Here is a 26122-nt window from a genome sequence, read left to right on the forward strand (position 1 = left end):
AGAAAGAAAAAAAGAGAGTACAAAGGAATATAGTAATTAGCTAGCATCATGAAAGTAAATGCTTAACTGGAATAGTTTCAAAAGAATAGGTCTCGTTTTTAAGCAGAGGCTCAGTAAGTCTTTTGGGCATTTAATTGCAGCTCAGGAAAATGTGAAGTATGTAAATTTCAATAGAAGTAATGGCTTATGACCACTGCTTCAAGATGCAAAAAAGACTTAAAATATAAACATCAGTAAAACACCTCAGCTGCTCTGCTTGTTAGTTTTTATCATTGATTTTGAGTTCTTATCCACAGTGGTGCCTGTTGCACAGGAGGGTAGTTCTTGCTTGTGTGATACTGGCTTTGTAAAAACAATGCTATTTTTATTTAAAGATATACGGGTCCAGTTAAAACCCAAAAGGAAAAACTGTTGTAACTGCTGAGTTGAACCCTTTTTTCCTCTTACCATAACCTGTTGCATGAAGATTTTTCTTAATAGTTAAAGATTATTTTTTCTAGCAATGAATGGTGAACACCAGAGAGGCTTCCCTACTGGGAAGAAAACTTGCAATTTCTAAGAAACAGTTTACATAGAAAAGCAGGGTATTTGATTATGTGTTTTGTCAATCTCATTTTGCAGAAAGATTGAATAAAATCAGAGTCTTTTTGTGCAGCCTGGTTTCCATTTCAGTTTCAGCCTACTAGAATCTGTTGAGTACCGTGATATAACACTGTAAAATCAGGCAATGCTGTAATAAAGTCTTTTGTTTTAAATGAAGGGGACCATCTGATATAAAACAATGTGTAATTGGTGTCAACTTTGGTAACAACGACAAAAGATAAGACAAAAGTAGTAAGAAAGAAAAAGATTAGGTGTAGATTTTACATCTGAAAATTTAGAAAATTTCTCTAGTATGAAACTCCAATGGAAACTTGCTGTAATAATAGCTTTCATTCAGTTGTATCTATTCAGTTCTACAGTCTGTGATACTGAAAAATATTCTAACAATTTCATTTTCTTCTACTAGGTATAAGAAAAACCTTAAAGCACTGTATGTTGTACATCCAACCAACTTCATAAAAATTCTGTGGAATATTTTTAAACCTCTAATAAGGTACTTCGCATTTTATTCAACACATTTTCCTGTTTATTTAAGGATGATTTGTTCTCTAATATTTTGCTCTTAAAAAGCTTGAAGTAAAGTATGTCAGGTATGTTATAAATGAGGTCTCAACTCAATCTGAATTTAGTAATAGTTATACTGATAAAAGGTATGAAAGCTATAAAAGGTTTAAAAGGCAAGTAAACAGTGCTGGGTGTGCAGGGAGTCTACACTCCACCAACACGCACACACAAACATCAAACATTCTAAATATATAGAACATTGCTTTACATACTAAACCCGAGTATGCCTATACATAGGTACAACTAGAAGGGGTAACAAACAATCCTTTAAGTTCCATGACTTAACAGTCTCCATTTTCCATTCCTTTTCTTGATTACTAACAAGACTCCATTTTCCATTCCTTTTGAACAATATGTCTTGCTTTAAGTTGTCAAGCAGCTCGGTCTTCGGGCCTTACGTATCCCGTTCTTCCCAGATTGAAGAAAAGCATATCCATCTCCTCTTCAAGGCCAATAGGCCTGGGTCAAAAGGCAAGTCCAGGTCAGCAGGGGGCATAACAGCAAAAGCCTTCGATGGCTGTAACAGCAGAGGGGCCCATGGCGTAGCAGTCGGATCAGTAAAGGAGCCCGCAGCTCACTCGCTGTCTGGAAAGCCACACGTTTGTGATTGTGGCCCCACAGGGCTCTTTAAGGCCTCAGAGATTGCTCGCCAGGTGCCGAGCAATCCCACTGCTACCTTGTCGTTTTTAGTTGCAGAGTCCCACACCTTGACCTCAATTTGGTCCCATATTTCAGGATCATAAACTGTCTGATTGTTAATAAGGAGAATAAGCTGTAAGGTTACCAGGACAGTCTTTGTTCTAGGGACGTATGATTCCCCATAATGTGCAACTGCTTACCAGCGAGAGGCAGTTGTGTGCACAGGTCCGCTTCTTTCCAGCTCCAGTGCGCCTATTTCCAGTGACTTTCAGTACGAGCTTCTTTGAGCAGTTTGCTGAGTTTGGCCGAACCTATCTTCGTGAGGCGATCAAAGTGCCTGTTCCTGTTCTGGTCTCCGTTCTGCCAGCCTGTTCCTCTTCACTTCTTTTTCCTGCTTCTTTATTGATGACATAACTTCATCGTGTTGCCTTTTTTATCTTGAGGGGAGGCTCCCCTCTTATACCCTTCTCTCCACAGCAGTTCTTTTCAAAACAACTTTCCATTGGCCAAGCAACTTTGAATATATCAACAACAGCAAACACCCAGAAACATCCATGCCTTAATGGCTGGAGAACAAGAAACCCCAGACTGCATGGAGTCTCCTGAATCACCCTTCTTTGTTCCCTCTAAACTCTTTTACATTCCTGATGGCCTCATCATTAAGAGTCTAATGTTATCATGAACCACAGGGCTTTCTGACCCCCATGGCCACACTCCCAAATGTCCTCCTTCTTTATTAATATCAACCATTTTCTCGACACGAATTACCACTCCATATATAACAGGTAACAGCACAACACCCATTTAAATTGCTTTGACCTACTGTGTAAGATGAGTTTAAGCTTGGTTATGAATAATAGGGTAGAGGGATTTTTCTATCTAAGAAAAGGCAGTCTTGATTCATAGTAGGTTCAGTGGTATGTTAAATTAAACACCACTTTAAAATGTAATTATTCTGTGGCCCATGAATGACTTTTTTGTCCTGTTTAACAGTACTTAGCACAAGAGAACTGGGTCCCTGACTGGAGTTACTGGGTTGTATGGTGAAGCAGATAATGAATGCTTAACCTTTGATCTGATCTCAAATGCTGGGATGAATAGGATTGATGCTACTCGTGTGTTCAGAGTTAATAGATAAGCCCTGAAGTACCCATAAGAATTTGAGATGGAGGGTATAATGTTGAATGTATTTTACTGGTAGATTCTTTTCCTTTGTGTAGTAGAAACCGATGGTAGTAGCTACATGGAACCCACAACAATGGATGGATACTGATAAATGCTAAGTTGGTTGGGATTTCTTAAGATTTTGCTCCTGAACTTCTATCACTTTCAAATTCTAACATTTTGCAAAATATAGTATGAATGTCCTCAGGGTTAAAGGAATAAAGCAACGTATCTCGAGAAAACCATAACGAACGAACAACTGATGTCCGTTATAGCAGCAAGTTATTTAATTGTAAGGGAGAAATCTAAATTCTAGACTGAACAGAACATGCAAGAAGTGTGTGAAAATAAAAAAAATAATTAAAGCTTGAAATCATTCCGGAATCTGTTGTTCTTGAAACAAGAAGAATTACTGTAGATATTTATTTTGACTGATATATTATTTATCTAGAATAATAATTGGCTGATAATACTTAGAAAAGAAAAAGTTAACTTTTCAAGTATTTGTTTTCTCTGGATATTAAGATGATAAATAAAATTAATAATTTTTTTTCTTACAACAGTATGTTACATTGATACACTGGCATTTAAATCCTTGTTTACTTTGGATGAGAAAATGAGTGATATTGACAAACTTAAACATTTGTATCTGGCATAGAAAATTCAAACCAGGGCTTGTAACCTTAGATGCATGATCATCTTTTCCTTCTGAACACCCTGCTTTCATCGGGATTGGGTATTCTTGGTTGTACTCAACTTTTACCACTGTATACCTGGATACTTGTTTTGACTCTGATCTGGTAATACTCTACTTGTTAATGCAACCAACCAAACAAAACAACACCACATGACCAACAGAAATTTGTACACTGGGAATAATAATAATGATTATTATGACATGTCATATGTCATAATTACTATGTCATAATAATACTAAGTATTATGAGAAAATAATTGAAAGTATGAGTAAACTCTGAAAAGTTCCTAAGTCACTCACAGAGAATTCTTTGTTAGCCCTGACTTATAATTTTGAAATCACAGGCCAAAAAAAATGCTTGGAAAAAGGACAAGCTGAAAAGCTCTGAAGTTGTACACACAGGGACAGATAACTATCAGATTACAAAATCACTTGTCTGCTAGCAAAATTTTGCACTTTGCAATTAAAAGCTCCTAAAATTCTGAAGCAACTTTAATTTGTACCATCTCCCACTAGAGGGAGAATGTGTATATATGTTTGACAGTTCAGTGACAAACTCATTACTGTGAGAGAATTTTTCTCCAGTTTTGCTATCAAAGTAACTTGCAGCAAAGTGCAGTTTTTATTGTAAACACCTACTACTTTTCTTGACAATTCATTACAGGACAGATATTTTGTACTGCAGAAAAATACGAAATTATTTTGGACCACCTGTAACTGAAACTCAAGACCCAGCTACTAATAGTTGGTACTTTAAAATTGAAAGTCTGTTTTGTGCAGTTTGTCAAAAGAGCCTTATTATTCAAGTTGTTTCCTAGAAGCTATTCAGCCCTTTCCAAAACAGATGGCCCAACACTTCAAGGGTATACACTGTCCACTCTTTGAAAGTCTTGCCTGTCGATTACTACTTTATAGTTTTTGTCTATGGTGCCATTATTCTGTCTTTTGGTAGGGAGGAATACCTAAATAGCACAAACATAGTCTGTTGGCCACATAAAAGAAGTTAACAGTTCTGTTAGCAAGCCTTGTAATGCTATATGAAAGCTGTTTTTCAGTGTCATTTAAAGCAGTGTTTTTCATATCTATGCAAATCACAAAACGTTCAGATGGAAGTCAGTTATTTTTATTCAAATCAGACTCTCAGGCATGAACTGTGTATGTTTGATCATATGAAATGAAATACATCTTATGTCTCCTGCTGCTTCAATTACAGTCTAATTTTGAGTTGCATCAGCACTTACATTTTTGTAATGGAAACTAAACCCTTCAAAAATGTTCCTCTCATGCTGATTTTTATACTTCTTTGCAATTTTTTTCAGCCATAAGTTTGGGAAAAAAATCACCTACTTGAACTATTTAAGTGACCTGAGAGAACATCTCAAATATGACCAGCTTAATATTCCTCAAGAAGTCATCCAGTAAGTGGCAAGTTTCAAATATTTGGTCTCACCTTTTAACAGGTAGAGCTGTGTCATGTTCATTGTATTCCAAGCAGAATCTAATCATATTTCTTCAGTGATGAATTTCTTCAGAGTCTAATTTACCTATCTGTGCTTCGCTGGATTTAATTCTGAAAGCTGCAATGTCATGAAAGACACGCTAAAGTTTTTCACGTATTTACAGAGGAGAACCCTTTATAGTTTTCTACAGATCTGAAATATCTACATCTCAGTTGTGGAGCATTTTCTTCATATAATTGCAGCTTCTGTGTGAGTGTTAACAAAACCAATCCATATGTCGTTACTGCTTGTGAGTACCTTGTAATGTTTATGGGCAAAAATAACAATCCTGACATCTTCGCTTGCATATTGTAACAGATCGAGTGACTTCCTTTTGATAAGAGCATTCACAATCAGCAAAGAGTTGATTGATTTTAAACTTTATGGATACATCTATTGTTAGCAGATCCATTTTTATGAATGAACAGAACTTTTATGTTGTGTATGTATGTGTGTTAGGGAGGAGTAATGGAGAGGGAAAGAAAAAGACATGCACAGGGTATACATGCCAAAATTGTCAAGTGCTGGTATTAGTATCAATAACAGTATTTAGGACTCAATGCTTTACATGGAAATGCTTTGATATACTGACAGGAAGTGATTTTATGTCACTGCTGAATGAAGGTAACTGGAAGCTTTGATTTTGACAGTTATTGATGCCTGTTGTGTTTTTACACACCTTTTTTGTAAATAGGGAGTAACAGAAAATACCTTACAGCTCTAAGGTTATAAATTGGATTGCATGGCTACAAAAGAGAGGGAAGTTATATTTTGTGTAGCAAGTAAGCTTTAAATTGTAGTGCGTTCCTATTTTTTGGACATCTGGACACATCTGTTAGTGCACTCTGTTGGCTGAAGCATGCCTTGCTTAAGGATTCTGTGCCTTGCTTAATGATTCTTCTGCAAATACTACTTTAAAAATTCCCTAATTCTTACATTAAATTAAAATGTAAATTCTATAAGACCTGCAGCATATACACTATTGTCAGAAGATTAGTGTTATGAACAAAAATGGTACCTCTTCGTACATACAGGTCGTCAGCTGTGATGCAGAGAAAATCAGTGATTTCTTGATTTTTGCAGACATGATGAAAATCTTTGGAGGAAACAGAAGGGAAAATTGTCACCTGTTGTTAAAATTCCTCCACCAAGACCACCTCTACCTACCCAGCAATTTGGAGTCAGCCTACAATAGTAAGCCATGAGATTTATATAATACAAGATTTCTATATCCTGCAGCCTTCTATAACGTGCAAATTCGCTGGTCGCAAAGTCAACAGATGTTTCATTTAGTATATGTTTAGTTTCTTGTTCTCTGAAAGCCATAAAACTACAGAGCTAGGCGGTAGCTTTTATGAATCCAAGACAGGCCTTACTCCCTGTGATGGTGTCCTTCTCAAGAGTGGCTGACAAATACTGTTTGCATTCAACAAAAACAATTCAGTTTGTCTTATCCATGGACATTTGTCGGATTTCTTCCCACCCCCAACTCTGCTCTTTTGGTTCTAATGATTCAGCTTTAAATGAGATTTAAAATATATGTAATTTTCCCCTGGTTAAATGTTAAGCATCAGTCCTCTCTGGAAGGCCTGATATTAGAACAATCCATATCTATTGTGTAAGAGCTACTATGACATTAACTTTTATGATACCTCTTTAGAGTCTAACCTAACACTTGAAATGCGACTAACTCACTTTCCTAATTCAGAAAATATGTTTTAGGTGGGCTTCACTGGGACATTAAGAAGGACAATGTTTTAAGCCACTGCTTCAATAGTAAAGGTGGGACTGTTGTCTGGCATCAGGGCATGCTATCACTTGCCTCCAGCCCAGCCTGGCTTCTCAAGCAGCTCTATCTAACCTCTCGCAGGCTTATGCGATCAGACAGCATGTTGTGTGACACACTTACCATCTGCTACTGGTATTTTATTTCTCTGTGCCTGAACAGTGTCTCTGAAGAGTGTGTTTGACTGAGTTGCACATGATGAGTGTGCAGGGGCTATCCTTCCTGGCTCTGCTGCTTTCCAGTTGTGTTACCATCAGCAAACCACATCCTTCTTACATGCCTCAACCTTTGCAAGTATATAGAGGGTGGCTGCTTTAAAAAGAACTTTTCTGTGGAAGGTCTGTCGGTGGAGGATCATTGAGAGAAGCATTACTATCATTTTTGGTCTGGAGAGTTCTACCACTCACTAAGGAGGCTCCTTGTGTGAGTTCAGAGCACTCTGATGTCCAAAACTGAAGCATTGTGGATATTCATCATCGTTTGCCCACATTTGTCTAGATCACTTCTTGCAGAAGAGGTAGTGCTGCATCACCATGCAGAAATTACAAATAAACAAATCCCCTACAACTTATAAATGAGTAGATGAACTGATTTTTACTGGATTTAAAATGCCTTATGCTTTTTTTAAAAAAAAAAATAAAATAAAATAAAGCTGATGGAGCAAAAAAATAGTATTAAATTTGTTTTTTATTAGCTTTTAATTTTCTTTTTTTTTTAACAAAAAATAGTATTAGCTTTTATCTTGATGAATTAACTGCTTTTGCTGATTCCTTCTACTTTTATGATCTCTATAGTCTGTAATGTCAAAATGTCTGTGACCTCCCACCAAAGAGACAGGTGAGGTTGTTTATGTTTTCTGAAGAGGGCTGCAGGGATAGCCTGATTTTATTTTGTACAGGTTTATGGGAATATATCTGCTACGTGGTTCCTATTTCATCTGGGAATATATCTGCTACGTGCTGCTGAGAGAAAGCTACTGTCATTAAAGGACTATTTCTCTGTGGAATCTTTTTTTTTTTTTTTTTTTTTAATAATAAAGACCCATAGGTTTGAGGTTTTGCCAGTTTCTGTACTTCTGGGATGATGATCTTTATTCAGGCAGTTAAAGGATGGTGAATGAGATTATCCAAAGCCCTCATAGATGGCCTAATTTTGATCAGATATTTCACAATGGCATCCCAATAACTTCTGGCTATGGAAAGTGGTAAACCCATATCCTTTTGAATGTTTCTCCCTAAAAGCAGCAGACAATGCTGTCTTAGGTAACACTTCCTCATTTAACTTTTTTCTCAGTTTGTATTTGTTAATGCATTTGTTTTTTGTAGCTGTAATTAAAAATTAGAACAGCAAAAAGTGACTAAGCATTGGTTCAAGATCTCTCATTTTCATCCAGTGGGCAGGGGAAAAAAATCCTGGTTTGGTAGAACAGCAAGACAAAACTGAAGGAAGTTTCCATCTAGACACTGAGAAATAGCTGTTTGGAACCAGTGTCTCATCTTGGACTAATCGGTTAAATCACAAAGACATTTTTAACCTTGTAGAGTTGAATTTTCAAAATGACATCAGGCAACTAGGCATTTAAACATCGTGGAAAGTCTGTGAGAGCTGTGAGTGTAATACTCGGAAATGTAATATATACTGAATTGCGTTTAATTTATGAGTTAGCTGAAGGACTTACATGTATGATCAGGTTAGTTCAAAACTTTTATTTCTTATGTTACCCTTCTCTGCTTATGATCCAAAATCTGAGTTTAAGTCTTCTTTTGATCTCTTTAACCCCTCAGTGTCAACTTACGCTCTATGTGGGGGGAAGAAACAAACACTACGCTGACTTTATATCTTTAAAGTGCAGAATTATATTTATGTTGAATCCTGAAGGTGATTGTTTGTGCAGAGGGGAAGAAAATAAACCTATAAATACCTGAAGGAATCACTGAAGGAATATGTGATGACATTGGAGGGTTATGGGCCACAGTTAGCAGTTACTCATGAGGAATACATACAGGCAGAAAGCATTTTTGGTCATTTCAGCCATGAAATTCAGCAGCACACTCTCAGGCATTTTATTTGTGTCCCATAACTTAAGATAGCTATTTTAGACTTTTCCAGTGTTTCAAAAATATGCGTATACTAGTTTTTTTGTGTATTTCTGTTACTTAAAGTATGTAATTATAGAGGGATTTTCAGAAATATTTGTCTGTTTTAAAGAGCTTTTCTGTGAATCAAGGTGCTGTTGCTGCACAGTGCAATGAAATGAGGGGAGCTCAGACTCAAGTGCAGAGGGAAGTCTGAACAGTCATAACTTTGTTTTTACTCTTCAATGCATGCACTATTCTATCTAGGCACAGATCAAGTGCATGCTACATGTGCTATACGTGCAGAAAGGAAGACAGGTTAGGTAGTTGTTCCCAGTTGCATCTGCCTGTGGTCCCAATTTTGCGAATGCCTGTTAACAGACCTGTGAAGGGACCCAGAATCTTGTGTTGGAGCAGACTTAATTAAAATAACTATTTTTAAAGCAAAAAAAAAAAAATCATTATAATTAACTCCACTAATGCACTTAACCCGGTAAGTATTCCTGCACAGTATGCTTGAATCTTACCTAGAAGAGCAAGACAGCAAGGGTATGAGACTGGGCTTTGGGAGATCAGAGATCTGTTCTGGACTGAGTGACAGAAATTTATGTTATCCCAAGCCAAGTGTTCACATTGTGATTCGGCAAAGAATCCTACTTTATTTAAATGTAGTTCTTTGTAATGTAGGTGTGTTTATTGTTAGGCAGAGACATGAAATAGAAACCTGCATCATCGTGAGCTCCTGTGAGTTACAGGGTCTTTGCAGCTAGAACTTAAGTCTGGTACCAAGTTGTGCTGAAGTTTCCATGGAGGGCCAAATTGTATCATTGTCCTCTGCTGTATGTTCAACAAGCTCCTACAAACCCCTGTTGCTGCACCCTATTGCCCCTGTAATCAAGGATGGCTACAGCTGAGCTCCACCACAGAACATAGTTGACCTTGACTAGCTGTTGACATTGTTCTGTTTTCTCCGACTGGTTTTAAAATCTAAAATTAAATAACTTTTGTGGGAATATAGGAAATGCTTTCATTTCCTATCTAGTTGAGGGCAGAGAAAAAATCACAAAATTGCAACAACCGTACAGCTTTTGCTTGTTGAATTGTTATCATAAATATTTCAGGGTACTTTCCTTTTGGTCATAATCTTCTTGTGCATGCTGTGCATGCGTGACCATGGAGAAGAATGCATTTGAAACCGAATCTCAGCATGTCTCAGCAGGGAAAAAATGAAAATGAGAGGAGGAGAATAGAGAGATTATCAACCAAGAATACTTAATGACACTTCAGAACAATGTGTGGAGGCCCTTCATGATAACTGTCCACAGACTAGAAATGAGTCATTGGATGTGTAACATGTCACAGTAACTAATCATATATTTCTATAGTGAGGAATACTCAGTCTCCCTGGCTACTGTGTTTACTGAAATAGATCCCTCTTGAGTCTGACATATTGTTGCACTATGATTCAGACACCTGAATCAGTTACAGAAAACTATACTGTGCACTGAAATGCTCTGTTTTGCCCATGTCTTAAATAGAAAGTGTAAGAGACCTTGCATTTCAAATTGCCTGTCGTACAGCCTGATCTCCAGTGGCAGTTTCCATAGTCCATCACAGAGCACAGCTGCTCATCATACCATCCTGACCATCCTGAACAAGAGGAGAAAAATGCAGATTACTTGACAGGATCCACAAAGAAAAGATAGAGGTGTAATTTCATTGACCTCTGAGCAGGTCTGATTTACATTAGCTGAGGTAATGTCCCTATTATTTTCTGTCACCTTAGGTCCAGTAAACTGAACACTGTCTCCCACATTGTGAAATGTTGTGAAAGTATGCATCCAGACTTTCTCTGGTATTGGAAAAATAGAACAAACTTGGCATGTGACTTTCTACGCTATTTTAAAATACAGTTTATCCTGAGGTCCTCTTTCATGTGCTTGGAACAGAACCTTTCCTCAAGAGGAAAAGGAATCCTGTAGAAAGTGGCAAATGTGCAGAAACTAGGGTTTTCTTTTCCTAGAAACAGAAAAATAATGTGTAGGTTTTATTATTACAAATTATAGCCCAGTTATTTGTTTCACCTCTCTGACAGATAAGCTAGCACTCAGCAGGTGCAAGTGCTGTAAATAATCAGTTTGCTATTTATACCCTGAAATGGGGAAACACATTTATGGGAAACGATAATAATTAGAAAACGTTTATAAAAAGCTGCCGGGCTGCTATTTGGTGCCTCTGGAGTGAACAGCTGTAAGAAAGCAAAAACAATCAATGCAACTTCAGAGAGACTGAGAATGGATTCCATGAGCTCAAATTGTCAATAAAGATGTAACAGCTTCCAAACAAATTAAAGTCTTGATAATGTTCTCATTTAAGTGAATTAGACTTTCAACTAATTTTAATAAAAGTTGTCCTAAAAGTTTAAGGTACTGACTTGAATACATGAAATGAAATTATTTGGCACACAAAGAATGTGTCATAACTGCCCTATGAGAAAGGCTATAATATTTTTTTGTCTTTGTCTTGATCTGCTGCAACCTTTCCTTCACTGGTATCCCGGATGGTGACCTTGGAATTGACCTAATCTCCCAACACTTTTTCTTGTTTAATACATGTCTGGGGTATGTCATTTCACTGGGGATTTCAACTTTGCATGTAGTGCAGAGAACCCCTAGAACCCCCTTGCTTTTTGGTTTATTAGGAAGGTTAATTTGTTAGTGGGGCTGCACAGTCACTGCCTGTTCTCTCCTATTTTGTTGCATCAGGGTTGTTAGACAACGGTGATCTGCTGCAAGAGAAAACAACTCCCATTCAGAAGCAACCTTTCAGAGCATAGTATGTGGTTCACATGTTTTGTGTTTATGTGGCTGTGTTCCTTTTGCAGGGGCTGGTATAAGAGCTCATGGCACTGCAGCAAAGCTGCTTTTAAATTTTTCCTCCCAAGGGTCTAGGTGGATGTTGGGTGAAGGGGAGGACAACCTGGCTCTCAGAGCTGTTCTGAGAGCATTGCATGTCTCCTGCATGGTTGTAACACTGACTTTCTGTGCTATGGTGTCACCAGCATCTGTGAAACTGCTGGAAGTTTGTTGAAGGTAATGCTGAAGCTGGAAGGAGAGGGAGAGACTTAGTACTTTAGGAGTAACAGAATTCATATCCTGAAAGCGGCTAGGAGGATTATGCTGCTGGGAAAGATATTTTGCTCAGGTTAAAAAAAAATCGGGTATTCAGGTACCTGATTGTCACTGTGGGTAGGAAGAGGATGCTCCTCTGAGGGCAAGGTCATAAACCTGGCCCTGGTAGCATTTCAGGCCATGTCTGTCTCTAGTCAGTGAGATTTTTCGTGAAGCATTTCTGGCCTCTAACGTAGCTCTCACAAGATGTCTGTGGTAATGAGAAAGGTGAATTTGGACTTACAAGTCAGGTCATAAATCTTCTGGCTATTGCCATGTTGTTATGATATTGCAGAGAGTGATTACTCCAGCAAGTCCAGTAATGCTTCATATTGAAATTAATGTTGCCTTGCCAGTGTGTAAGGACAGGAATTTGTATCATTTGATCTTAAGATCATACTTGCAAGCAGCAGCAAATGATGAGACTTACTGATACATAAAAGGTCATACTTTAGGATTATCTGAATTAAACTCAGTCCTTACTGTTGGTCTTCCTGCAAGTGCATTGCACACATACACAGAATTTATTTGGTCAAATGACTAAAATTATCATGTTGTGAATGTGGTAGGTAAAACTGGAGTATATTTTCTAGCAAAATTCCTATGTCTGCTTACATCACAGAAAATTCCTCTCTCCTACAGTTCCTGTTACGTATAGATACAGCACTGTCTTCACAAAATAGTATTAATACATACATACATCAGAATTGAATTTTATACACTTCAGGTTCTGGTATGGGTACTTTGTTGAAGAAGAGCAGGAAAAAAAAAGTTCAGGTTTTGTAGGGAAGATACAGACATATGTCAACCACATTCGGCAGAGGAAAGGGCTCTCACAAATGCTACATTTCAACAAGCTTTTAAAAATCACTGTCTGGAAGGGGGGGAACTATAGCACAAATTTAGGTTCTTTTTTTGTCTTTGGTCTACTGATACGCCAGTTAGTGTTTAGGTGGTGATTAATTATGGGTTGCTCCTAACGTGAGGAAACCTGAGGGAAAGAAATGAGGGGAGGAAATGAAAGTACCATGGAAGGAAAGTGAGTTTATAACATATGGAAACTATCCACAATCACTATCATGAGGAAACTGATAGGACACAGGATACAAATCCATAGCAGATCAACTTCATTAGGTCTGTGGCTGAAGGGAAAGCTTATTTCCTTTTGAACAGCAGGGTGGTCTAGGGTATTTGAAGTAGTAAAGCAAGATGTAGGAGCTGGATAAGCAAGTTTATCCCAATTACCTATCAAGTTGTATTGTTTTACGTAGCACCAGGGGAAGAGACACACTAAATATGCACCGTAGAGGAAAAAGAATATGGTCTGAGAAGATCTGGATAACATTCACAGACATGAGTGCCTAGAAAGAGGTTGGATGGTGAAGACAGGAAAGAGGAAGAGCAGGGCTGGGTGGACAGTAAAACTGTAACTGGAAGAAATGGCACTGATGGCTCAGCATTGTGTCACTGGGGTGATGAATTAGATGAAAACGTTATAAGGGTGAATAACTAAATGGTGTGAAGTATATTCCTGTCAGTTTATGAGAGAGGCAAAACCACACGGTGGGTGTGTGTCTAAGGCAGGATCCTGCTCTGACTCTTCCCTTTTGAGGAGCTCCCTCACCAGCCCTGTGTGTGAGGCTGGGTGGGCAGCCTCCTAAGCCTAGAGAACCTAGATCAAACAGTCTACATGACCTCTTCTAACTCACTTCATAGGCACAGGCAAATAAACGCGAGGTGGAGGGGGAGATTTCCTTCACCACTTTCCTTACCCCTCCATGCTGACTGACGTAGCTGTAATACTTATTTTAAAATATGTTTTTATGTGTAGTGTAAACACAAAATAGAATATTGGATTGCTCATTCCATGCAACAGTGTTACAGAAGTTTTATCAAATACATTCCAGTTAGTATCAGTTGCTTTATGCTGAGAAACTAAGCCAGCCTAGACAAAAAGAAAAGAAATCACAGTGCTTTGAAAAGAAAAACTCTGTAAGAATCTTTCCTGTCTACAGGTGCAAACCTCAGCTAGGTTGAGGGTATGTTTAACACATTGTGTATATCATCTTCTGTAAGCATCTCGCATACTCTGTAGATGAGCTGCAGAAGTGGCAGCCTCCCTCTGTACAGTCACAGTCTCCATGTTGTGTTGCGCTGGTGCTTTAGAGCTTGTCAGTGAATCTGGTCACCCTTTAAATATGACATATAAAATTGCTACATTTAAATCTGAGATGTGTCCTTTATTTTTTTGTTGATTACTATATGAATGTAGCAGAATGCTCAGCAGATACTGTCTTTTTTGTTATACTTCTAAAACTGCTAAATTCATTTTTTTTAATAAGATAATTGTGGAATTTTCCATGCTGTCTAGATCAAGAAAGTGCTATGTTTGATTTTTGCCTCGGCTGCTCACTCATGAAAGAGAAGGAAATCTCATTCCATGGGAATCATTCAAAGCATTAATAACCTCAATCTCACTGCATCAATCACTGCATCAATCACTGCCTTCAAAATAAATAGTACAATATCCTTTTAATTATACATACACTGTGGCTTGAAAAGAAATGACAAAGAAAAATCTGCATGATAAAGGGCTCCTAAACTTCACAGAATCACAGAATCACAGAATTTCTAGGTTGGAAGAGACCTCAAGGTCATCGAGTCCAACCTCCAACCTAACGCTAACAGCCCTCCACTAAACCATATCCCTAAGCTCTACATCTAAACGTCTTTTGAAGACTTCCAGGGATGGTGACTCCACCACTTCCCTGGGCAGCCTGTTCAATGTCTAACAACCCTTTCAGTGAAGAAGTTCTTCCTAACATCTAACCTAAAACTCCCCTGGCTCAACTTAAGCCCATTCCCCCTCGTCCTGTCACCAGGCACGTGGGAGAACAGGCCAACCCCCACCTCGCTACAGCCTCCCTTGAGGTACCTAAAAAGAGCGATAAGGTCGCCCCTGAGCCTCCTCTTCTCCAGGCTGAACAAGCCCAGCTCCCTCAGCCGCTCCTCGTAGGACTTGTTCTCCAGGCCCCTCACCAGCTTCGTCGCCCTTCTCTGCACCCGCTCAAGCACCTCGATGTCCTTCTTGTAGCGAGGGGCCCAAAACTGAACACAGTACTCGAGGTGCGGCCTCACCAGAGCTGAGTACAGGGGGACGATCACCTCCCTAGCCCTGCTGGTCACGCTGTTCCTGATACAAGCCAGGATGCCGTTGGCCTTCTTGGCTACCTGAGCACACTGCTGGCTCATATTCAGCCGACTATCCACCATCACTCCCAGGTCCTTCTCTGCCTGGCAGCTCTCCAACCATTCCTCTCCCAGTCTGTAGCTCTGCTTGGGGTTATTGCGCCCCAGGTGGAGGACCCGGCACTTGGCCTTGTTGAACTTCATGCAGTTGACCTCAGCCCATCGGTGCAGCCTATCCAGATCCTCCTGCAGAGCTTTCCTACCCTCGAGCAGATCGACACACGCACCTAACTTGGTGTCATCTGCGAACTTACTGAGGGTGCACTCGATGCCCTCGTCCAGATCATCGATGAAGATATTAAAGAGGACCGGCCCCAGCACCGAGCCCTGGGGGACGCCACTAGTGACTGGCCTCCAACTGGACTTGGCTCCATTCACCACGACTCTTTGGGCCCGGCTATCCAGCCAGTTTCTAACCCAGCGAAGCGTGCGCCAGTCCAAGCCAAGAGCAGCCAGTTTCTTGAGGAGAATGCTGTGGGAGACGGTGTCAAAAGCCTTGCTGAAGTCAAGGTAGACCACATCCACAGCCTTTCCCTCATCCACCCAGCGCGTCACTCTGTCATAGAAGGAGATCAGGTTCGTCAGGCATGACCTGCCTTTCATAAAGCCATGCTGACTGGGCCTGATCGCCTGCTTCCCCTGCAATTGCTGCATGATGACTCTCAGGAGGATCTGCTCCATGAGCTTCCCTGGCACTGAGGTCAAACTGACAGGCCTGTAGTTTCCCGGGTCTGTCCTCCGGCCCTTCTTGTAGATGGGCGTCACGTTTGCTAGCCGCCAGTCGATTGGAACCTCCCCTGATAGAACTTGCAGCATCCCTTGATCAAGACTATTAGAAAGCATTCATTGCAAACTCCTTCCTCATCTGCCTCTAAGCTGCCTTAAAGCCACATTCCACCAGGGGCATACAACCGAATACAGTCAACGCAATCACCTCTGTTGTCACCATGACCTCTTGAGCACTGCCCAGCTGGGGCGTGCCAAGTGAGGGGAACAAAACTAGAGCAAAACCAGCCTCAAGTGGGGGCAGAGTTAGCCTGGAACGCCATTCTGCCACTGTCCTTGACTGTTTCAGCACAGCAAAGATCACTTCTGTCTATGAATCGCCATTGTGGTCATACATCCTTTCTAGCAGGAAAAAAAAAAATTAGGAATGGCTTTTTGACTGAAACTCCCAGTTGTCTCTTTCAGTGGCTCATTCAGCACTTCCTGCAGTTGTGGAGGACTCTTGTAGTTGGTGCAGGCACCAAGATGTGGGCTCCTTAATTTGTGGAAACAAATGTATGCTTTCAGTCCAAGTTTTTTCCTGAGACTGCTCTGTCTTGTGTTTAACTTTTCTTTCAATACTGTTTAAAGACCATTACTTTTTTTTTCCTCTTTCTAACAGTATCAAGGACAAAAATAAGGGTGAATTAATCCCCCCAGTAATGAAGGAAACTGTATCCTACCTAAAAAGAAAAGGTGAGTTTTGTTTTAAAGGATGATATGTTTTTCAGAACAAGGTCAGTAGCATGAAACCGTATAGCACTCAGTGCCCAATTCACCAAAGTTAATATCCTAATTAATAGCCTAAAATTGAAGGTTGTGTTTAAATCCTGAAAACCTGAATGGCAATTGGGCACTGCTTCAAAATCTTTGATTGATAGGAAGTAGATTATTGTCCCACTATGGAAAAGAAACAAACAAAACAAAACACCTTCTTGCTCTGAATATTAGATTAGGGAATAGCAAGTGAGAAAAGATGTCTTGAAATCCTCATCATGAACCCATATCATATGGTGGATTTTAATTAGCACTTACTTTTAAAATCAAGGAGTAGTTCTGTATTTACAGAACCAGTGGGCATAAAAACTCATTAAAGAAATTGCATTTTGCAGGAGTAAACCTGAAGTCTTCCCTTCACAAAATATTTTTAATGGCAGTTATATACCCTTTGACAGGAGATCCTATCTATAGCTGCAGTATGTGGGGAAACACATTACAACGGCCCTTATTTAAAATGGAAATGTCCAAATCTGAGCTCCTAAATCACCTTCATGTAACAGAGTGAAGAGGGGCAACTTTGAAATGTTGACTGTACCAGCTGGGCTCCTCAGTGCATACCAGAGCAATGTAAAGTAGCATGCAGGGAGAAAGATACAAGGCTAAAGTTGTGAAATTCCTTTCATTTTCTCTGTATAATATAATTGCACATTTTGATCCCTGTTTTTGAAAGCCGTGACAGTAACGTATCCATAGCCCTTCATGTTCCAAGGCCTCAGAGTTTCACAAGTGTTAGAGAGGCTTACCCCAAACCTACATCCCCAAATATTCCCAATTCTTAACTGCATTATTGAACTGCTGTTCTGAACAAGGTAATTTTTCCTTTCAGTATTCAAGTATGTGCATCATTGTTTTCTGTTCGTTTTAACTGTTGCCAGCAGGGTTTGCTTCGAGTTACGAGTTTATTTGAATCCTGAGTGAGAAATTTCAAACATTTTTAAAACCTGCACCGAATAAGCTTCACGTTTGTGAAAACAAAGAGGGGGTGTCAAGAAAAATGCTTCTCAGTTGTATTGCTGACTCTCATGAGAAATCCTGGCTTCATTTAAATCAGTGCAGTATCATGCCCTCATTGCTAGCTAAGCTCCTGCATAATTCAGTTTATCTTGTAGAAAATAAGAATATTCAATAACTGCCTTTTTTGTTTAGGTTTCATACCTTGAGTGATGCTTAATGATGTGTGTAGGAGATTGAGAGACAGATCCACTGCAGTGGATACCTTCTTTCAGTTCACAAGCGGAGTGTAGCATCTATAGGCCTGCTTGTGTGCAGAACAGCTGGCTCCTTGCCTCTTGAAATTGCTGATTTATCTTCAAAATACCTGCAGCTGCCGAAGGCCAAGTATTGGAGTGGGGCCAGTTCTGCTATTAAAGGTATCTACTGATCTGCAGCACATGAAGGGCCCCCAATGGACTTTATTGAAGGCCTCTTGGTCCTAATTCAGAATTTCCACTCAAGCTTATAAAATTGTTTGGATGTGCTGCTCCAAGACATATTAAAGATGAAAACTTTGCAGGTGTAGCTTGTTTCAAATGTATTATGGGTGGATACAGAAAATGTAAATAGTTCACTACTAGGGATGTTGAAGGCAAGTGACTGTCAGCTTGAGACAATCTCTGTAATTATAATTGTAAGTGGATAATTAGAGCTTGCGTAGTGTATCAGTGCATGCCCCATCTGCAGATGAAAGACAGACTTTTTCATGTTTTAAATTGTTATGAAACAATCATCCTTACATCTATTTAGCTTATCTTAATAGGGAAATACTTCTTCCTCAGTAATCCACAGGAGGCAGGAGAGCTGAAACAAGGATGAATGTGCACTAATATGATTATTTCTCATAGCTGTTATTATTAAGAAATTGAGTGAAAAATCAGTCACTAAAATTGTCAATTGTTTTAAACTTATGGCTGCATGGAGGAGGTGTTGTTTTCTCATCTGGCATTTACTTGGACCTATTTAAAGATTTTAAAGAAATCTTTAAGAAATTTAGAGGGTTTCTTGCTGTCATTGTATTTTGGTGACTAGTGTTTCACTAGCAGTTTGTTGTACTGATCAGACTCAAAAGCTCCCCCATGACCGGTTTTTCTTGTTATTTTGTCTCATCACCACTGCATTATCTCAGACCCTTCCCTCTCACCAGTCGTTGGATCCAGATCAGGTGCCCTCAGTTTTCTGAAAACACAGCATATAAAAACTTGCCCTCCTCCCTCAAAAATAACAACAACAAAAGAAAGTAAAAAACAACCCACAAGTTTCAGCTTTCAGGGTTGAAAAAAAAAGGGGGGGGGGGTTGTCTCAACCTTGTCATTGCAGAATTTCTCCTAGATTAATGTTTTTTATTCTGAAAGCAGTAATCATCCATTTTCTCCAAACTTAATCTTTTTTTTTTTTGGCTAAAAATTCATCTGTTCAGTGCAGTATCAGCACCATTTGTTAAGGATAGTCTCTGAGGAATTGTGATGACACTTCTGAACAAAAGCCTTCTTTGTGCATCTGTGCAAGTCAGTGGTATGGTAATGCTGACCACAGATCTGTAGTCCAGCCAATGCGCTTGCTGGCCAGACTATCACATTTTTCCTCAGCTCTCTGTCCTTCTGTGTCCCCAAGAAGGCAGGACACAGGCTCTGCCAACATTGGTATCTTCCAACCGAGCATAGGTTTGTTCAGAGCTGACATATTCCCTATCATAAAGAGATCTCCTCAAACCAGATTTCTAGGTTAGAGAGATGGCATGTCAGGTAGAGCATTTTCTGACATTCTCAGCCAGCTGATGCTTGAAAGCCAACTACCTGCCATGCCAAGGCTGTTAAGCAGTAGGTGATAGACATGCAGTTTTTTGCACTTGATTACAAGTGTGCAGGTATCTGTTGTACCTGCTGTCTGCTCTGATTTTAACTCTTTATCTAAATCTGGAATGTCTCAATTCTACCATCAGCTTCAGCAAGTGTCGGTCTCAGTGCTGACAGCCCTGGAGGCTGACTGGCAGCGTTCTTTGCACTCCAGATGCAGTTCTGAGTGTGGCGAAAACTTCAGTTCATCTTCCGGAAGTGACAAAAATTCACTGTCACTACCTTTTCCACTTGATTTTTGACATAGTTTTTGTCCTCACAGAATTTGCAGGGGGAAGTTTTGTTGTCTTTGTTGTTGTTTTACACTAGGTGAAGTATTTCCACTCTTCCCATTATTACATCTCCCCATCTATGTATCTGAAATCAATTTCTGAAACTTAGATCACAGAAACTTCTCAGACACCCTTGTTTGCAAGTGAGCCACAACTCCCCTTCTTTTACCACATTACTGAGTGGACTCTGAAGGCAGCAACTACATCCTTATCCCCAGCAGCCAAATTAACAGTGAGTGCAGGTTTCTTCCTCATATATTTATCCAAGAAAATATTTAGATAACTGTCTCTGAGCAAGGTGACTCTGAACGGATCCATAGTAAGTCACCCAGTACTGTAACAGCTTAACAGACACTAAAGAATATACCATAAACAGATGTACATCTGTTTGTATCATGTAAATGAGATCTGTTACTGCCTGATGCCTCAGTTGCTGTTACAATAAACACAATGAACTACGTTTCTTAATTTCTATAATAAAGTTCAGGTTATTTTTTTAACAAAGGAAGAGAAAACAGACATTTCACTACTTTCAGTCATTCTAGCTTGACTTTAGGGTGAAAATGGTTTTGATGTTTTTATTACTGAATTTTAAAAATGCATCATATCGGTTCTTGCTAACCTTCATAGAGAAGAATTGGTTTCTCAAAACAATTTCTGAGTATCTGAGAAGATCATCATCTCATTAAGACTAAGTCGTAGAGTTCATCTTCTGGACCAAAATAGAGAAGTTCTCTTAATTTAAAAAGTGAAAGTATCATCCTGAAGCCAGATAATGATTTAGTCAAGCCAAAGAGAAAGGATAGGTTTAACAAAGTATGTTTGTGAATAGATCTTCATAGCCACCAGCAAGCCACAGAATGTTTTTTTTTTCTTTGCTCAGACTCAAAACCTCAACCTGTTCGTCTGTCTAGTTTAAAATGCAAGGCTTGACTTGCACTAAATAAGATTTCTGTGTACTACCTTATCTCTACCATGCCATGAGAAATTACCTTGCTTAATTAAATATTCACTCTCTTGTCAGAACAATTCATAAGTGTTTCTAACTTGGTGTCATTCCTTTGGTGGCAATGATCTTGATGCTTTGCTCACAGGCCCTTTGCTCAAAAAATCCTAGCTTATGCCACAGGGTAGTAATTTTTTCTCTGGTTAATATGTCCCCACATGTCCTTATCAACCTATTTTGTGCTGAAGTGAGATTGCAAATGGGAGCTGTCACTTCTGGCAGACTGTTTTGATAACCAGGGATGTAAGTAATGCCACGGTACAGAGGATGCACCTTTGTGTGTCCCTAATACTCAGGGATGTGTAAGTAGCTACAGCTGCAGGTGCTGCTCACTGCGACCTGACAGGACAGAGACGAACCTGATGGCTTCAGAATGGTTCAGCTTTGCTGGTGGTTTTATCCACTGAAGGATTTAGGATTCAGACATGTACTTCTGCCTTTAAACTTAAGATGTCACAGCAGTTCCCTTTCATGTCTTTTGGTTACGTGTCTGTTTTTTTTTAATGTATTCTTTATTTTTTATTTGTTTTCATAGAAACCAGTTTACATACTGGATATAAGGTATCAAGAGAAATTAAAAGCTGGATGGAGTGTGGCTTGTGGTTTTGGTGTTTGTTTAGAGCAGTATTAATACAATTCACTATGCTCTCTTGGTTTTTAAAGTCTAACCTGTGTTTGAGTGTACTAACTGATAAACACTAAAAATAAAGCTGCATGGCAAAATCAATACTCTGTTTGTAAGCAGATCAACTTCTGGAGGTCAGAAACCAGCTTTTAAAGGAATTTTTATTTGATTCATTGTAAAGGAAATGGATACAAAAATTATGTAGAAAACTTGGGAGAGCTGATTACTAAAGAGAGCATTTGAGATCAGTAGCAGCTCAGAAGTGATGGAACAGACCAATAAACTCACAGCGAAGGAATCACTCTACAGTAATAAAAATGAAAAATAACAGTCCCCTAAAGAAAAATTGTCTCCCAGTAGTCCCCATTACTGGGACTTTCTCTCTTACTTCATCTCTTTTGTTGACTGCAAGTGCTTTGCAGCACAAATTTTCTGTTCCATGTTGACTTGTGACACAGGAGAGTCCTGGGTAATGACTAAAACTTCTAAATGCAACGGTAATAACTATACTATAGAAGTTTAATGACAAATTAATAAATGTTATATAGTATGATTATAGTGACAACTAAAACTGTCCTTTATCTGTTCAATAGCAAAAGCAGTGGTAAACAGTGATTAATCTTTCCTTCCCATCCCTTTCATGAAGCACAACAAATCTTGCTGATGGAGGAAGTTTGGTTTCGTTTTTTAATGTGAATGAATGCATCCTGATGGTGATAGTCAGAATGGGTAGAGATGGATAGTTATGCGTTCTGAGTACATATGGAGTGCTGCAGCTTAGTGACTTTGCCTCCTGGTCTCCACTTCTTGTGATCACTCAAATATCTTTTAAAAATGCAACACTGGGAAAGCTTGACATTGGCCATATAAACATTTCTGAGTTCTTGGCTCTTTCTGTTTTCATGAGAATGTTTTTACCTGGGGTTCATGGGGACAAGATAAACCTCAAGACTGGTTCATGTGTCATCAAATAAAAATGAACCTTGTAAAAAGCAGTTTGTGTTTTAGATGCTCAGTAATTGTAAATAAATTATGTTCAGGGGTGCCAAATGTAAACTGAGAATATTCATTCATAAATCCAAAGGCTAGACTGTACATTTCAAAACTGCAAGGACACAAATACACTTTGAGTTCTAGGGAAGATGCACTGTTCTAAATTCTTGTTGCCACTGCTCAGCTTTTTTGTAGGGCTGAAACTGTGCCTTCTCTTTCCCTCTGTCCTTGATTTTCTATGGACCTTCTTGCTGTGCAAATCATCTTTGCAAACTGCAGACATCATGCTCACTTGTTCTGTATTCATTGCACAGAGTACAAGGAAAAGGAAGGCTGTGCAAAATTTGTACTGTATTCTAGCCTTAAAAAAAATCTCAAATTTTATCCTAAGTATAAACATTTTTAATTGGTACCACTTTGGACAACTAAGATATTACTCGAAATATGATAGGAACTCATCAGTTTCGTGGTAGAAATAAATCAGTTTGGATTTTTAAAAGGGAATCTTGTTAGAATTAGTTAATCTGCAAGAAGAGGCCTGAATCAGTTGTATTAGTGAGGATGAAAGCTGATTCCAAATCAGAATGGACACTTCCTGAGACTTGGCAGGACCAGCAGTAAACAGAAGCATTTCCAAACTCAATATGGGACAGAAGGAATTCAAATGCTCACTCTTTGCTGTTTCTCTTGTGAAAACAGACAAATTAACAAAGGTTTTTGATGCCAGCAACCCTCAAATCAAGGATGATTGAAAGAAAAAGAATGTAATTTTCTCATCTCTCTTTCTTTGACAAGTTTTCAGCAATGTGACAGCATGTGTTGCTTTAATTTATCTCTATGTGTTTTGATTTTCTGTGTATTTCCTTTAGGACAACTGATCAGGGAGGCAGAAGGGGGTTAAGTATTTTTAGCAACAATTTATTAATTCACAGTGTGACACAATTGTGTCATTGCAGTGTAAAATTTTGTCTACTATGGTAAAACACATCTTATTTCAGTATGGAATGAAAAGCCTGTCTGTTTTCATTTATGATTACTGACATTTAAATAATTACTCAGTTAAATTCTCAGTCTAATTTTTGTATTTTCAATGGACTGGGATACCCATGCCTATAATGGCAAAATAGTTCAACTTGTACACCTCTCTCTATATATATTTTTTTTCTGTTTAAAGAGATAGCTGACATAAATCGTGCTGTAAACAGAACTTGATTGGAGAACACTGCTAACAAAAAAGTAAATAGGCTACATCAAAATATATTCTCGAAAGAGCAAAAACGAGTATTTTGATATTTTCAAGTGCAATGACCAGGATTGTCTGCAACCAATTTTGTTTCCTCATCTCGTAACTCTGGTAGCTCTGGCATGTATGTTGTCTCCAAAACCAAAGTGATTAATTTCACTTCAGTGGGGACACCTAGTGCTAAACGTTGCTTAATTATGGTAGTTCCAAGAACTGTTTCTCTCTCTCTCTCTCTCTCTCTCTCTGTTTTTTTTTTTTCTTTCCCTCTAGTGACTGAAAGGGATGAGCCAGGCTTGGCAAATATATTTCCTGGTTGTGTGTAAGGCTGTATATTTACCCTTCCCAGTGGAATAACCAACAAGAGGCATTAGGTCCCTTTTCCCTTTCCTGTCTCATATTATGAGACTCCAGCTAGGGGCATATGCTAATGCTGTTCAGGCTATGTGACATGGCAAATTCCATGTAGCACCATCATTCAAATGATTTAGGTAGCTTTCCCTTACTCTTATTATGCCAGGCCCATCTGAAACACAGAAAGCACTGAGAGCAAATACTAAGCCTGCAAACTTCTTAGTGAAGGATCCCGCTCAGTTCATATGTATCAAGTCAGAAAAATGTGGAACAGAAGGTCTGTCTTTGTGCCCAGGCTCATCATTTTCCACATTCAATAGCATAACTGCTGCTGACTCAAATCTGTTTACCAGTGGGCTGAAGTTATGACCCATGATTTGTTTAAAAATCCCTGTAGTATATTATTTTCTGTTCTGAGCATTTTTAATGAAAAAAAAGGCACAGCTATTATGCAGTTGCTGTTCTTTTACTTTAGAAAGAGTTTATCTTTTTCTTTATTCCTAAGAATTGTTGCATTAATTTGCATTTAATTAGTCATGTCATTTGACTAAGTTGTACATGTGGCTGTCCACAAATGTAAGAAATGGAGATACATGCATTGGTATTTGGCTTGTTGCCACTATTGATCAAATAAATTACTGTATATTTATTCAGTTTTAGCTGTCCAAGAAAAGTAATTCTAGAAGTAACAAAGTTTTCACCCATATTCCCCATTTCTGCAGATGAGGAGGAAAGATGCTTTTTCCCCCTTAAGACGTCCAAACAACATATCCAGAAAGAGCTTGGTGTTATGTGCCATTACAGTAACATTGATGGGATGCAGGGCCAGACAAGTACAGCTGCTGTCTGCACTACAGATTAATGTCTTTAATTAGACTCTTGAAAGCACAGCCAATAAAGGAATAAACATGTTAAAAATGGATATTTATTACACTGTAGTTTATACAGTGAGTTTCACATCAGATTAAAGCATTAACTATTCAGGGAATTCCTGCAAAGCAAATTGTAAGCATTTATGATGTCCATCTTCTGAAATGTATTTCTATGGAAAACCTCTGACAGCCAGCATAAAATTCTACAAATTTTAAGAAAATTATTGCATTTGTTGTTTGCTGAGGGCAATGCCTTGACAAGCTAGCTGGTCAGACCTATGTTTCCAAAGCCATGCCTTTAGACAAGTTGCGCTATAAATCTAAAGCAACAGTTTTAGTACAGTGATGTCATTTGCAGTAACTTTATCCAATTGAAACATGATGTGGTTGGGAATAAACAAGCCTTCAAATAGATCGTAATTACATTATATTGGGTTCCTTTAGTAAACACACACATGTTCTTCTCAGATAGTATAGTCTGAGATTTCATACTCCTTCCAGATTTGAAGGCATGAGCTAAAGTTTTAATATTTAACCTAGGACTTAAAAAGAGAGCGTAAGTGTTCAGAAAAACAAAACAAACAAAAAAAAAAAAGAAAAACAAGGGGCCATATTCAGCTAAACTCCATCTAAGCCTCTAAATCTTGTGAGTGGAGAGCTTTTAAGTAGAGCTTGTGTTTCTTTGCAAAAGCCTCTGAGACTTGTCTTTGAAAATTTACTTCAATATTACACTATCTATCCTTTTAGTATATTGTTTTAAATTCATATGTCCGATACTAAATGGTATTCTGTAAGGAATGGGTTGATTAAGGAATATTGTATTTATTAGTTTTTCAAGTAAAAAAAGTTCTCTTGCATGTGACCTGGGTGAATTTACAAGAATGGCAATATCTTTCACTAGTATATGACTCAATATTTTT

At 38.7% G+C, this 26122-nt stretch overlaps 1 protein-coding gene across 1 annotated transcript in view; it reads left to right on the forward strand.

The window, feature by feature from the left end:
• LOC311222087 (rho GTPase-activating protein 8-like) overlaps window positions 1-26122 on the forward strand; it is a gene marked incomplete at both ends in the record, with an annotated part of 60856 nt that overhangs the window by 20827 nt on the left and 13907 nt on the right. The window contains 4 exons of the mRNA XM_084306192.1: window positions 1010-1096; window positions 4987-5085; window positions 6250-6360; window positions 16834-16907. Coding sequence (XP_084162318.1) covers window positions 1010-1096; window positions 4987-5085; window positions 6250-6360; window positions 16834-16907 — 371 coding nt within the window. The remainder of the gene's footprint in view (window positions 1-1009; window positions 1097-4986; window positions 5086-6249; window positions 6361-16833; window positions 16908-26122) is intronic.

Source organism: Netta rufina (genome assembly GCF_964035555.1).
Source record: "Netta rufina genome assembly, chromosome: 1".
NCBI lineage: Eukaryota > Metazoa > Chordata > Aves > Anseriformes > Anatidae > Netta > Netta rufina.